This window comes from Oryzias melastigma, linkage group LG13 (genome assembly GCF_002922805.2).
Source record: "Oryzias melastigma strain HK-1 linkage group LG13, ASM292280v2, whole genome shotgun sequence".
NCBI lineage: Eukaryota > Metazoa > Chordata > Actinopteri > Beloniformes > Adrianichthyidae > Oryzias > Oryzias melastigma.
Window position 1 is genome coordinate 33,263,437 of NC_050524.1, and position 15,163 is coordinate 33,278,599.

The following is a 15,163-nucleotide window of genomic DNA, read 5'->3' on the forward strand; positions in this document are numbered from 1 at the left end:
TTGCATATTTTAAACTATCCAGTGTTAAATCAGGGCCGTTTGGATGAACACAGAGCTGATAGTGAGGGTAAATGTTTTAGATTTGTGAAAATGGGTAATTTCCCGCGGCACACCAGACCATCTCTCACGGCACACTGGTTGAAAAACACTGAGTTAGAGGGCAATGAGGGACGCCTGCGCGTGGAGTGGAAAGGTATTTATGAGAAAATCCGCGATTAATGCGTCAAAACAATTGTCGGCGTCATGCACATCTCAAGTTAATGCATAATTAACGCAACAAATCTGACAGCCCTAATATATATATATATATATATATATATATATATATATATATATATATATATATATATATCTTCTTGACCACTTTGTCCCTTTCGGGGTCGCGGGGGTGCCGGAGCCTATCCCGGCTACTTATGGGCGAATGCGGGGTTTACCCTGGACAGGTCTCCAGTCTGTCACAGTTACGCACATATATATATATATATATATATATATATATATATATATGTGGATGTGTGTTTGTGTGTGTGTAAACATTTTACATATGTATATTATTTTTCTACAATTCTTTTTATATATTGTCTCTATTATACATCATTATACATGTATTGAGGAATCATAGAATTGTTTAATTTTTCTCCTTTTCTATTGTTATTATTTCTCTCTTTGCTCCTGTGTCGTGTGTAACTTGAATGTTGATTAAAGGGACTCTCTGCACCTTGAAATAGAATTTCACCTTGAGGACAAATAAAGTTGTTTGATTGAATTGTCTTGTAATGCCTTACTGTCTTTAGTCTTCGGATGTCTTTACATTGTCTTCTGTGTTTGTAGTGTGAGATACTCTCTTAGCAGTCTATTGAAGAAGTCAGCTGCTTTATAAGAAATGGGTCCGGGTGGGGGAGGAAGGATCTGGAATTGTTTTACCGCTTCCATTTTTTCAAATTAAACCACCGTGTCCTCAGTGATCCCAGCACTACTGTGTCACTTTGTCTGCACCCACCCAGCGCCGGAGCGCCCCCTCCCCCATCCCATTTCCCGTAAAGCAGCTGATTTCTGCAGTGCTCCGGTTGAGCATAAATACTGGCTGCAGCAGCAGAGAGAGCAGAGAGCAGAGCAGCTCGAGGAACGTCAGGATCGCTGAGCTCTGGACTGCTTTCGGTAAGATGGATCTCTCTGTGGATTAAACATCTTTTATTACTGTTTGATGTCAAAGTGAACTTTAAGACTCAGTTTATGTTTATTTAAGATATTAGTTTATAAGGTTAGAATTACATTGTGAAAGTCAAAAACTTTGATGAGGAAATTGAAAGTGAGTGAACATTCCTGATGTGTGTTCCAGAGCAGCTGAAAGTCCTGCTCCTGGTGGTGCTGAGGCAGGTGAAGGAAGATAAGGATAAGAGAGTGGGAGGGTGCAGCAATGTGAGGAAGACAAGATAAGCATCAATATTCAGTTAAATGACACAAGTGTAACTAGGCTTTTGCACCAGAGCAGAACTGTCCTTACCTTTCTAAAATGATGCGTCTGTGTTTGCAGATCAGTATTTTGGTTAGAAAACTTTCATTGGTTTCCTCCTAAAAAAAAACATGACAGCATTAGCAGCACAAAAGTCAACCGTCAATCAAAAGTAAAAATATTACATTTATGTTTTTTCTTCTTGTTTTATTTAAAGGCACAGTAGCTTTACACAGTAGATAGTAGTTTTTCTGCGCAAATTACTTTTGTAGTTTAATAAATAGTGCATTACTTGTTACAGTTAAAGTAAGGGATCATTATCCCTTACTCTACGTTACTATCTCGTTTTTAATAATAGTGTAAATGTTTAGTATTCACAATATAGTGATTCTCTTGCTCCTTTCCGTATGCTTTTCACAAGATAAAAAGTCAACCACACTTTCAGCGATTTCAATCTTGCAATTGAGGCATTCAGCTCATTCAGGACATTACTGCTTTTATTCTTGGCATTTATAAAAGTTATAGTTTTTGAAATATTGAGTAAAATATGCCCTATAGGAAATGAATGAGAAAGTCTTCACATTTCAGAATTTTAAGTAGATTAGCAACTACTAAAAAATAAATGTTCACCTAATATTTTAGCAACATGCTAATGTTTTTGGCTAATTTAGATCACTGAGGAATTTTAGAGTGATTTGGACTTTAGCAAGTATTTTAACAATGTGCTAGCTTTTCTTGGCTAATTCGGCATCTACTAAGTCTTTTTTATGCTAATGTGGAGTTTAGCTAAAATTATGGCAACATAATAACATGTTTGGCTAATTTGTTAACTACTGAGGTTAATTTAGGCTAATTTAGAGATTAGGTTCTATTTTAGCAAAAGGCAAATCTTTTGGCTAATTTAGTTTACTGAAGATTTTAGGCTGTTTTGGAGTTTAGCTAGTTTCTAAGCAACGAGCTAGCTTTTTTGGCTACTTTTGGGTTTTGTTTACATTTAAGAAACTCACTAAATATTTTTGCAAAAACTGGTGTGTATTAGGGAATTTAAGCAGTTTTACTACAACTTTTCTTTCATACTTCTTTTACAAAACTTCCAGTCTTTTAACAAATTTAACATTTTGCAAATAGTTTTTGTATTTTTTGCAAATCCCTTTAGCAATTAAAGTAAATTGTGTCACCAAGGGACTGCCTTCAGCAAAAAAGCATTCACACTAGCATTATTGCAGTTAATGCAACTTTTCTAATAATTGTTGTAAAGTGATAAAGTGATTCTCAATTTACATTTTTAAAATTAATTTTACAAAAATACCTAATCTGTTGTTCATGCTTGTAACTTGATGTTCACGCTTGTAACTTAAAAAATGGGTTTTGAAATATTATATTTTTTGTTTGAAAAATATATGCCAATGTGACTCTGTTTAAAACAACATTTTCATAATTTTATTTTTTTATTTCACAATCAGTACTCATAATCAAAAACAGTATATGAAACTTGGATTGAGCGGGTGAAATCTCCCACAGAAAATGTTTACTTCAGGCAGCAGCAAAATGAAGTCATTTTAGTCACCAGATGTTAGGCGGTCTTAGTCAGCATTTCTATGGCAATCACTCTCACCAATTGATTGATCGATTGATTGATTGGTTTATTTCAAGCATAGATGGAAAAATACAGGACAAAACACACAATTATTTCAAACTCATTACTAAAACAATTGAATGCATTGATTAGAAAATAGAAAACAAAAACAAAACACACTTATGTCACATTTGGTTCATTTTTTTGTGATAATTAACTAATGTCAATAGAGTTTGATTCATTGCTTGAAAAGGAATGGGAACCAGCGAATTTATAATCCCACCCCTACTTATTTACTTCATTTTACTGTTTTGCATAATTATGTAATCCGGTTGTTGTTGTTTTTTTGTTTTTTTTTTGTATTTCCCGTTAGTAAAGTGAAGTGCTTGTTGATTATTGATTTATCTCATCAAACATTTCAGTAAACGGTAACATCAATCATACATCATGTAACTGATCTGTAAGACTCATTGATTATCATCAAAATACAATGTTATATTGATTTAGAAAAAAAATAATTACACACTGAGATCAAGTTTTAAAGTAACAATGGAATTCCTACAAATCATTCTCTGAAAGATCCTGGACCAATCAGGAGTGAGCTTATTGGAAGACCACACCCCTTCCTTTGAAACTGTCAAATATTTTAGAATTTTGAGGTGGGGGTCAGCGGCACCGCATGCTTTTATTTAGGCATCTGGTTGGCCAGTTTATGATGTGTATAACTTGTGATGAAGAAAAAAATAGAAATAAAATGGGACTGACTGGCCCATCCCAATTTGCGTGGGACGCCAAAGGGGCCAAAGAGCAACAGACATCTCAACAGAATTAAAGCCCCCTACCGATGTGGCATTTTTCTAATGAAAAAAAAACAAATGTATGAAGAGATCATTTAGTTTTTGCATTTCAGTGTATTTTTTTTCTTTTTCCTTCCAACACAGATACGGAGCTACCCCTCGCTGTCTGTCGTTGTTGCCGGCAGCCCTAACCAGCTGTGAATGACGCCCTCCCAAAGTGGAATCCGTCGCTGGCTGCCATAGAAAGACGCTCTCTCCTCAGACGCCACGACCTCCTCCTGAAAGTCCTAATTTGATCAAAACTCAGCAGGTGCGCTTACTCAGTCAACCCAAAGCAGTCACTCTTCATTACATAGATAAAACAACTAAAACCAAAACAGAGCAAAAACAGAGCAGTCTCATGGAACGTTAAAAGCTTGGCTGTAAAAATGGGTTTTAAGCTTTATTTTTAAAAATGGACAAAGACGACGCATCGCGAACGTCAAGAGGCCAAGCGTTCCAGAGCTTTGGTGCACAGATGGAAAGGCTGAATCCCCTCTACAGTTCCTCTTAGACCTAGCTTTGGCTTTCAGCATAGCTGGCGGTCCCATCTTTTGCTTATGTCTCGTAATCTCTTTATGGGGTCCAGATGACCTCACACATACATGGATGTGTGATCCTTCCCATGACAAAGGTGGACAGTATTTTGTCTGCCCCAGACACCCTTGAAAAAAAATCCTTGAAACAAAAAGTTCCGATCGGCTGTCTTGTAAACATGCCTAGGATAGCACAAGAGGTATGACAGGCAGATGTGATGAACAGAATCAGGTAGTTTCCCAAAATAAAACTTCCTTCAGAAACAAAAAATAAAAATGAGAAAAGAATCAAAGTATTTGTTCCCTGCGTTTTTCGTTTTTTGTCTGCACCCCCATACTGAGTGGCGGGGGTGATTTGATGGAAGAAGCCAGCACGTCAAGTAACAATGAGCTGGGGATGCCTAAAATGCCAAAGAGTAATGCAGAGGTGTCCTTAGCTATACGTCAATGTCTGACGAGTTGGGAATGAGAATCTCTTGGAATAAAAAAACGTTCATGACCCAGCATTACAGCAGCATTTAAATGCATCACTTATAAACAAATCTTAATAAACGTGCATGGTTAAAATCTGCACAGATCAGGAATAAAATCTTTTTAGCATTCGAATTGCGAATTTCCAATGACTGAACTAGACAATAACACAAAACATTTATATTTTGGCGAGTATTATTTCCCTTTTTGTGAAAGTCACCGAGCAGAGGTGTAGCTGTGGCTTGGTTTTCACCATATAATCATCTGACTCGAATAAAGGTTTTTGGCAAAGAATTTTGTCCAAGCAGAACGATTTTCTGTTTGCAGCGGTAGAGCTGCCAAGAACAAAGACAGACAGTGAGGGGGAGCTTGCTCCTGTGTTGTGTCATTTAATTATTGTTGCTAAAGTTGACTGCTTTTTTTTTTAACTGGTAATTCACTTAGAGTACGGCAAGCGAAAAAGATCATAAGATCTCTGAGAAATGGAATTGACCACAGTGTAATAGCAAAAAGGCTTTTATTTGCACTTTACAAGAGTAGAACCTTTTATCCTTCCTGCTTTGCTAGAGTGCGGACGCATATTGCTTTGCTCCCCCTTCTGCTTTTAATTTCCGCTGATTATTTTCCTTTCTTCTTTTTTAATCACACCAGCAATAACTTTTGAATACTTTTAAACCATCGAGTCAGATTTATTTTTTTATTTTTACTCTAAACAAAATGATTTTTTTCCTGCATTCTCTTAAAACATTTTATTTTGAGCACTACGTGTACTTGGCCTTCACACAGCTGAAGCCTGATATACGGAGCAGCAGCTAACACAAGGCTAACTAGCAGCAAGATGCCTTCCCTTTCCACAAAGGATTACCAAGACCTTCTGAAGAAGATCACAGCGCTGGAAACTAAGGTTCGCCACATAGAAGTGAACGTGGAGGTAAATGGACTTTATGGAAACAACACAACTTTGCCACTACCTCATCTCAGCAGAGAAGAGAGAGCTAACACGCAGCTAAATGACACAGATTCTACGGAGAGAAAGACAACATCTGTGGACAATAACAAACAATCAAAAGATAATCCTCCCTGGAACCATCTTGGAGCAAAGCCAAAGAATAAGTCCAACAGCTGGAGAATTGGAGGACATGGGAGGACCGACCCCCCGGGGAGAGCTGAAGCCTCTGAGGCTGAATGGCCCTCTCTTCCTATGAGACAGAGGACCTCATCTACTCCCGTACACCGGAGGAAAGAAGAAAAGAAGCCAAGCATGAACGGAGCGGTGACCCTGCAAAACAGATTTGCTCCACTGTCAGATGACCCCGGATTACCCGACGACCATCCACTGGAAAGCAGCACGAGGAGGACCTGTAACCCATCAGAAGGTAAACGGCCAGAAAGAAAGCTGAAGGCTCGGCCTGAGACTCTGATTGTGGGTGATTCCACTGTAAAAGATGTTCAGTGGTTCTGCAGCAGGAACACTGTGAGCTCCCTGAATGCAGCTGTCTTCATCAGTGGTCCCATTCCAACTATTCGAGGAGTAGAAGAGCGATTCAGCAGGCTGTTGGCACTGAACAGGTGGCTTTCTGCGACATGTGGTGACACCGGAATCCATTTCATCAACAACTTTCAAATTTTCTGGGAACGCAAAAATCTTTTTAAAGAAAATGGATTAAGTTTAAACAAATCAGGAGCTAAACTGTTCTCCTCCAATCTCTTCTACTCCCTGCGTCATGCCAAGACTAAGATGAATTTATCTCAGTGTCAAGGCCAGACACAGACTGGATCCACACGAGGAACGGAGCTGTCCCCACTGGAGGAAAACATCAAAAACGGGAAACCTGCCTCCGAGCACCGGAAGAGGAAAAACAACGAGAACTGCAGTTTTGTTCAATGAAATGTTTCAGTGTAAAAAGTTATCTTTTGGAAACTTTCCATGTTTTGAATACGTAGCCCTACAGCTGAAGGCCTCAATCAAAACCATATTTATCAATATCTACTGCCCCCCTGGATACTGTGCAGAATTTAACCTTGAGTTTAGTGAACTGCTGTCTATAATTTGTCTTGATTTTGACTGTATAATCATGGCAGAAGATTTTAACATCCATTATGGAAATCTTGAGAACAAAGGGACTAAGGACCTGATAAACACTCTGGACAATTTCGGGTTGACTCAACATGTAACAGAGCCCACACACAACAGAGGGAATATTCTTGATTTATTGATTTCCAAAGGTCTGAACATCTCTAAGGTTACTGTATGTGATTTAGGTCTGTCTGATCACTGCTGTGTTTTCTGTGAGAGCACAATTCCAGTACACACAAATGTTTTGAGGGACGGTATATAACTGAAAATACTAGTGAGATGTTCAATCAGATTTTATCTCTGACTCCTCCCCTCTCAGGGGATTCAGTCAATGAACTTTTTAATAGCTTTAATTCCAAAATGTCAAATATAATGGATAGTATTGCTCCTAGTAAGGTGAAGGTGATCTCTGGTAGTAAAAAAAAAATCTCCATGGAGAAATTCCATTCTAGTAAAGAACGGAAAAAGAGAATGTCGGAAATCTGAACGCAGATGGCGAAAATCTAAACTACAGGTAGATTATGAGATCTATAAAGAGAAACTTCACTTATATAATTTACAACTGAGCATTGCAAGGAAGTCCTATTTTTCTGAAATTATTACCAAAAACTCCCATAATGCTCGGGCCTTATTTAGTATAGTTGACAAAACCCCCTGTGTCAGTGGCACCAGAACTTTACTCCAAAGCCTGTAATGACTTTGCCAAATTCTTCAGGGACAAAATCAAAAACATTAGACAAACAATTGTTTCATCAACTACAAGTTCAGGATATGAACCCTATCCACAAGAAACCAGTATAAACCCAATGGCTCAGTTTCAACCCATAAACAGTAAAGAACTGCAGGACATTCTATGTCAACTGAACTCCTTCTCCTGCTGTCTGGATATTCTACCCACAAGCTTTTTCAAAAAAGTTTCAAAGATCCTGGAACCAGCCCTGCTCCAGATTGTCAACTTGTCGTTAACATCTGGTGTTTTCCAGAACCACTGAAAACAGCTGTAATCAAACCTCTCCTAAAAAAGGACAGTCTAGACAAAACCTTTGGACCTACAATGGATCGGGGCCCTCAAAAAGTACAGGTCGGAACTGTATAATGAGTCCACGTATAGGGGTCATACCATGATTTCCTTAAGCCTTTCAGAGTGAACTATATCCATATTTATGATCATATATTACCTTTGGAACACAAAAAACACACTATTCATGAAATATGAGTTATATTTTGTGAGTCTTTTACTACCCCGAAGTAAAATGACTCGATTCCTGAAGCTCTACCTGCAGTCCATTTCATAACATCATCCAAGAGAGATCCCTGTCTCTGCATTTCTTCCATGAAAATAATCCTAACTTCTTCAAAGATGGATGCACAGACTATATATCTGCCTTTAGTTGGCCTGGCTATCGCTTCACTGCTGTACAACACACTCATGGCTCCTGCACAGCTGTTCAGGACTGGGGGTTGGGTGTGGGTGGGGGCTGTGTTTAAAGGAGGGACACGTCTAAACTGGCCAACACCTGTTAGAGGTGGAATCTATTGAAGACAGGACACAACTGGAAGATATACGGTGTTCTGCATCTAAAATGAACGTTTTTTTGCTGATCAACATTAGCTCTGTGGATAAATTGAGTGTTGATGTTAGACTGGGAGCAGAGCTTTCAGAGCAGACTCTTCCTGGAGGGAGCTGTTGGCATCGTGCTTACATCAGCACGTTTCCACCCGTTCATTTTCATGGGTATGGGAGGGGCTGCTGCAGACAGTGCAGGTTTTTAGAGGATTACTCCTAAATGCATGAACGGATCAAAATGCCGCTTTGGGGTTCTTTATAGTTAGGAATAAACAGTAAAATACATGTAAAACCTCAAAAAGTAGAATTTTCATGGTAGGGCACCTTTAACAATGGAAATGCTCAAAATACCAGATCGAACTGGACTGTACTGTAATGCTCATTGGAAACTAGGCTTTAGTGTTTAGTTACCCTTTAAACCAAAAAATCATTGCTTTTTTTTTAAGGCACTACTTTTGCCATGAGGTTCTCCCAACACTGACAATCAGGACGTTTTGAAGCCAAAAAGGTATCATAAAAATCTATTTCTGACAAAAAACAAAACAAAACAAAAAAACATAAATATGGCTTACTTCTTGATTCTATGGACACTTTGAAGAGTTTAAAGATTTAAGATATTTAAAAACAGATTTCCTTAATAACTATTTAAATCTTTCCTTAATGTTGTCAGAAACCTGTTCGGTTTCACCCCCCAGAAAATGAGCGGAATTTCTAACTGCAACAGTAGTTGACTGCACCTTATAGACTCACCGGCCATTTTATTTGGTACACCCTGCTAGTACCGGGTTAGACCGCCTTCTACTTTCAGAACTGTCGTAATCCTTGCTGGCATCAATTGGAAGCATTCCAATACTTGGTTCATATTGACATGATAGAATCACAAAGTTGCTGTAGATTTGTCGGCTGCACATTTATGATTCCAATCTCCCGTTCCACCACATTGGGCTGCTTTATTGAGTTGAAATCTGATGACTGGGCAGGCCGTTTGAGTCCAGTGAACTCATTGTCATGTTCAAGAAACCACTCTGAGATTATTCCTGCTTTATGACAGGGTACCCTAGCTTGCTAGAAGTAGCATCAGTAGATTGGTATTGTGGTCATAAAGGTATGAACATGGTCACCAATAATAAGGTAGGCTGTGACCATACTCAGTTGGTACTAAGGTGCCCAAAGTGTGCCAAGAAAATATCTCCCACACCATTACACCATCACCACTAGCAGTCTGAACTGTTGATACAAGGCAGGATGGATCCATGCTTTCATGTTATTGATGCCAAATTTTGACTCTACCATCTGAATCTGGAAGCAGAATTGGAGACTCATCAGACCAGACAACGCCTTTCCAATCTTCTATTGTCCGATTTTGGTGATCTTGTGTGAATTGTAGTATCAGTTTCCTGTTCTTACCTGACAGGAGTGGTACCTCGTGTGTTCTTCTGCTGCTCTAGTCCATCTGCCACATGGTTGGACATGTTTTGTGTTCAGAGATGATTTTCTTGTTTTGTGGACTTGGACTCGGCAGTTCATCAACTCTCAAAATAACCAGTCCCTCTAGGTTAACAATGAGACAATCTTCAAGGTGGAGGAGTTTAAGTATCCAGACATACAGTTCATCAATAAAAAAAATAAAAAAGCAGAGCATGACAGTGACTAATGTATTGGTGTAGCTTTTGCAGTGATATATAGCAATCTGTTGTAATGAAAAGAGATCTGAGTCTCGATCAGATGTTTAAACAGATGAATAAGCATTAGGTGCAAGATACTACATCAGAACATGTCCACTGTCATAAGACCTAAACAAATTTGAAACAACTTTGTAATCTGTCTTCTTTTTCCTTTTATATTTTTTTAGAGAAAATGGATGTCCAAATTGCAAAGACCACCCAGAATTTGACCACTGCAGCTGATATGAGGGTCACCACCCAGATGTTGATGCAGCCCAGTGCAAACTGGGAGGGTTACCTAACTCCTGCTCCTCTCTCCATCGCCATCATGGGGGAGCTGGTCTTCATCTCATCAACCACTGATTTCTCCATCAACAAGAATCCCCCAAAAGATGGATTCAAGTACATAAAGTACCCAGACTCTTTTAGGGCTAGTCTCATGCAAATCTGTAACTCAGGCTGGCACGCTTTCAACTTAGCCCACAAGAACATGGATCAAATCCGCATTCATACTTTCACTGTTCCAGATTATATGAAAGCAGTAGTCAAGATTCTGTTTCAAGGAAATGATGAAATTGTTGAAACTCTCCTTCCAAACCAGCTGGAAAACATCCGCAGCATTTCAGACGAATGTGTGGTGCTAGCAGAGAGCGTTGAAAAGAAGTATGAATATGTTATTAATATAATTCAGGAGCTGCTGGAAGCCTGTATCAATGCTAACCATGTTTATGGAGAAGAGCTGGAGAACGTCAGGATGAAACTTGAGGAGAATAAATTGAAGGAGCAGACTTCAAAGGAGCTAAATGAACGATCCAAGAAAGCAATGGAGGCCATGTCAAAGGAGCTGGAAGAAACACAAGAACAGTACAAAAAGGCCATGGATTCCATCCCATCAGGATGGGAGATGATTGGCATGGATTTAGTTGAAGGAATGACATCCGTTCTGAAAGTATTCAGTTCAGGAGCAGCTTTTTGTAAGGGTCTCATTAAAAATCCCTTTGGTTCTGAGATTAATCTTTTTGACAAAGGTGAGGATGTTGACATGATTGCAGAAATGAAAATATGCAGCAGGTCAGGACAAATCCTTCAACTTGCATCATCATTCAGTCAGTTCATCAATAACAATGGGATCAATTGGAAAGAGATCTATGATCAGAAGAACAAGTGTACAAAAACTACATGGCAAAGAGATCAATTTGAAAGAATTCATCAGGAGGTGGAGGATCTTCCAAGGAGTAAACTAAAAGAAACTGCTCTGTTCCTCTGCCAAAGAGGCATCAACATCTGTGAACAGTTGGCAATGTACGCACCTGGTCAGAAATGTGATAGAAAAATGGCAAACAAACTGATTAAAGAAACAAAGAAGCTGTGTGATGATGCTCTTAAGTTTGATTGTAAAAGCAAAAAAAAAAGTGGTTCTCCAGCTTTGAACCCCAAACCTCCAATGATGTTCAAAACAGAGGAAAACTCTGGAAGTCCGTCTGCCAGCCAGAGAGCAACAGAGAACGCTTATTTTCGAATTGAACAGAGCCGAGAACAACTGAAGCAAACACGAGAAGCATATGAGAAGGCTGTCCAGAACATGGAGCAGAACCAAAGAGAACTGACTGAGATCCTGGTTGAGATGCAGAACTGCAAGATCAAAGAGATTGACTTTGACACCACCATCAAAATGCTGGTCAAAGGTATGGATGCCATGGGTAGAGTGAAGGAGCAGTGGGAGAAGATGGTGCGCTTCTTCCAGATGGTGGCCAACATTGTGAAAACCAGCCTTGGAACCACGCTGAACAATTTTGTGAAGACATCTGAAGACACAAAGAAATTGTCCTACAACTCAAAGCTCTTTGCTAAAGACATGCTGTACAACCAGGCTTTTGAAGCCTCCAACATCGCCAGTCTGGTCCACATGATCTCAGGGACCTACTGTGAAGTGTCCAACAAGTACCTGATGGACAGAGTGAGCAGCTTGGGTAAGCTTATGGCCATGGACAAGGAGAGTCCAGAGTTCATGCAAGAGCGACTGAAGCTGCAGGAGTCCTGCCAAGAAGCTCAAGGCGGCATCATGCATTTGGTTCTGAGGAACAAGAAAGAATTTGAAAGGAAGACAGATGCCAGGATGGCTCAAATTGAGGGAGAGCTCAAAGCAATCCTGCCGTCTGCTCCACCATCAGAGACCCAAAGAATCAAAGAAATAGTTCAGACTGGGTTTGGAGAGGAAGAAGAAAATTATTACTGAAACAACTAAATGATCTACAGTTGTTTGATGTCTCCTGTAACATTCAGGAGTCATTGTAATAGTTTAGTGCTAGTATATTCTCTGTAGTAAACACAATAAGTAATGTAATTCCATTTTGTTTAACTAGTAAAATCAATAAGCGAGACAACATAACTTTGTTGAACTTGAATCCTAAGATTTCATATATATTTTAGTGGCAGATTTGAAAAAGTTTAGACATAATTTAATCCGGTATTAATAAACTACATGTAGTTCACGTCTTTATTATGAGTCATAAATTCAGAATAATTGTTTCAAATGCAAGTATTCAAATGTTGATGTTTAACCCTTTAACACCCGGGGATGTCGCTGACGACACCTAAATAACACACGCTCTTTGACCTACTGTAACTCATCGACCGTTTACGCGATTAACAGTCATCTGATTCTGGCTGTGACAAAAGTGGCTTTAAACCAATATGCAACAATTTGCAGTGCAAAGCCACTGTTATTTGCACCAGAATCATCTCAATTAAAAACCCTTCACTATTTTAAAGTGTTGCGTGACAGTATTAGGCACCTTTTCTATGCTTTAGAATCTGCTGGATTTTAAAAACTTTTGAAGAGCTGCTGTGGTCAAAAGAATGTCAACGATAGAGCTTAAGCTCTGGTGTTAAAGGGTTTACTTTGTCATTGCTGAACCCACTTTCATTTAAACTTTGTGCAATCTTGTTTCATCTCTGAAGTATTGGCTGTATTTTCACATCACTTCTAAACTCACTATGAAATATATTGTGTATGACATGACATCACTCACATGACATCACATCACTGAATGCTTAGAACATTTAAGAGTAAAACCATGTTGGAATTTTTTTTATCCATTGCAGTTAGATGTGCTCCTGTAGCATAGTTCTTTTTTTTTTATTACTAACTTGTATCTTAAACAGTTGAATGTAATTGCTTTCTTACACATTATGTTGAATTGTATCTACCAACCATTGTTCATATTTTCAAGTCAGTTTTAAAATAAATATCAAAAAGGCAGACATTGTCCATCTGGTTTTTATTTGTGATTTCCGAAGACCATTTACCACCTGAAGCATTGAGAAGAATCATGAAAATAACACTTGTTATCAATTGTAAGTAAAGATTGATAAATCCACATTACATTTTTTATGTTTTAACTTTAAGGAAAGTCAGCTCCTGACCCTTATGACACAATTCATCAAATTTACGTCTCCTAAAATTATTTAAATTTACAACAACTTTAAACACTGTTAATGCACGCAATTAATCAAAACAGAATTAAGTTGTTAATATTTATTAACAGCCTCAGGCATCCTGCCGTGCAGCTGTGAGATGAGTGTGGTAACAGTCCAAAAATAAACTTAAGCTTCTTTTTATATTCTGCAATTGAGATTTTATTAAATTAGTTTTAACCTTTTCTGACAAAAGCAATCTTTTAGTTTAATAAATAAATGAGAGATGAATGTCAATCCTGCGCTGAGCGAAAGATCCGCTGTGGTGGCCGGAGCGAAGCATTCCTCTATTAGAAATCCAGTAACTAGGAAACTGACGGTTGTATTTTGGCATGTGGACCCACAATAAATTTTCTACAATAAGAAGGACCAATGTTGTCTAAATTGCGGAAACTCTGTGGTTCACTGCCATTCAGATGGGACAGACACGCCTCCACCTGTGAGCAGATTCCACCTAACCCGACCTTAAATCCAGCTGGATCAAACTTCTCCAAAAACCTTTTTATTATTATTCACAAGCACAATAAAGAGCACTTGTGAAAAATAAGGAAAAAGGTTAAATATATATATACAGTATATATATCAGAGAAAATGTCAAATGGACAGCAGTGCCCTTAATGGCAGCACCCACACACAGTCACAAAACAGACAGAGATCCACACACACGGCAAAACATAGTGGGCTCTGGAGCAGGGAGCGGGGCTGCTGGGTGTTGGGAGAAAAAAAAGAGAAGCAGAGAGGAGTTCCTCTTAGCAGAAACACGGGCTAATAATTTTAATTATTAATTTACCCCGGGAAACACAACAAACAGACACGCACACACGCTGGTTCCCTTTGTCAAGTTTATAAGCCAGTCATACTATTGAACTTCATCAATCAATCTCCCTCCTTTCTGGGCTTGGGTAATCAGCATTTACAACTCAGTTGATTAGATTCTTGCACAGAGGAAAAATCTGTTTATTTGACACCAGTGTGTTACCTGTAACACTAGAAGGCGCAGTTCTTGTACTATTTACAGCTTAGTTTTTCGAGATATCAAAAATATAAATATACCACAACATCAATGATTTCCTGAGCTTTAATTTGAGCCATGTTTTGTGGAAATCGATTAAGAAATGAGGGAGCTAGGCGTATTTTTGTGGTTGATTTCTGCATGTCTTACTTAGATCAGAAAATTCAACTGCAATAGCTTGTTTGAACCTGTAGATGGCAGCACACATGGGGTTTTAGACTATATTTTCATCAATTAAGTGCCCATGTTAACCTATGGCATCGTTCACACCAGGCGGAGAGTAGAGCGGCCCAGAGGGCCTGCGCGGTGCTGCGGATGATTTTGCCGTCTGTGAGCCTGCGAGCGTGTTCCGTGTCAATTCTGGCAGGAAGTTCTATCAAAATACATGAGATAATCTGGTTTATTTTCAAAATAGTACCAATTTTTCACAATTAAACGACATAATGTGATCATGTTTTCGTGTCTAAACATACTGTAGAGATGAAAATAAACAT

The 15,163-nt window shown here is 38.7% G+C and overlaps 1 protein-coding gene across 3 annotated transcripts; it reads left to right on the forward strand.

Moving 5' to 3' along the window:
- Positions 1 to 1,041: 1,041 nt before the first annotated feature.
- Positions 1,042 to 13,444, forward strand: LOC112142084. 3 transcript variants are annotated; one of them, XM_024265337.2, is made up of 4 exons: positions 1,043 to 1,158; positions 1,340 to 1,419; positions 3,971 to 4,136; positions 10,369 to 13,444. In XM_024265337.2, exon 4 carries the CDS (start codon positions 10,374 to 10,376, stop codon positions 12,414 to 12,416), a length of 2,043 nt encoding a protein of 680 aa, XP_024121105.1. In that variant the 5' UTR covers positions 1,043 to 1,158; positions 1,340 to 1,419; positions 3,971 to 4,136; positions 10,369 to 10,373; the 3' UTR covers positions 12,417 to 13,444. The 3 variants fall into 3 exon arrangements, with proteins under 3 accessions (XP_024121104.1, XP_024121105.1, XP_036070888.1); XM_024265336.2 differs by lacking the exon at positions 1,340 to 1,419 and having other exon boundaries at positions 1,042 to 1,158; XM_036214995.1 differs by lacking the exon at positions 1,043 to 1,158 and having other exon boundaries at positions 1,193 to 1,419.
- Positions 13,445 to 15,163: the final 1,719 nt, after the last annotated feature.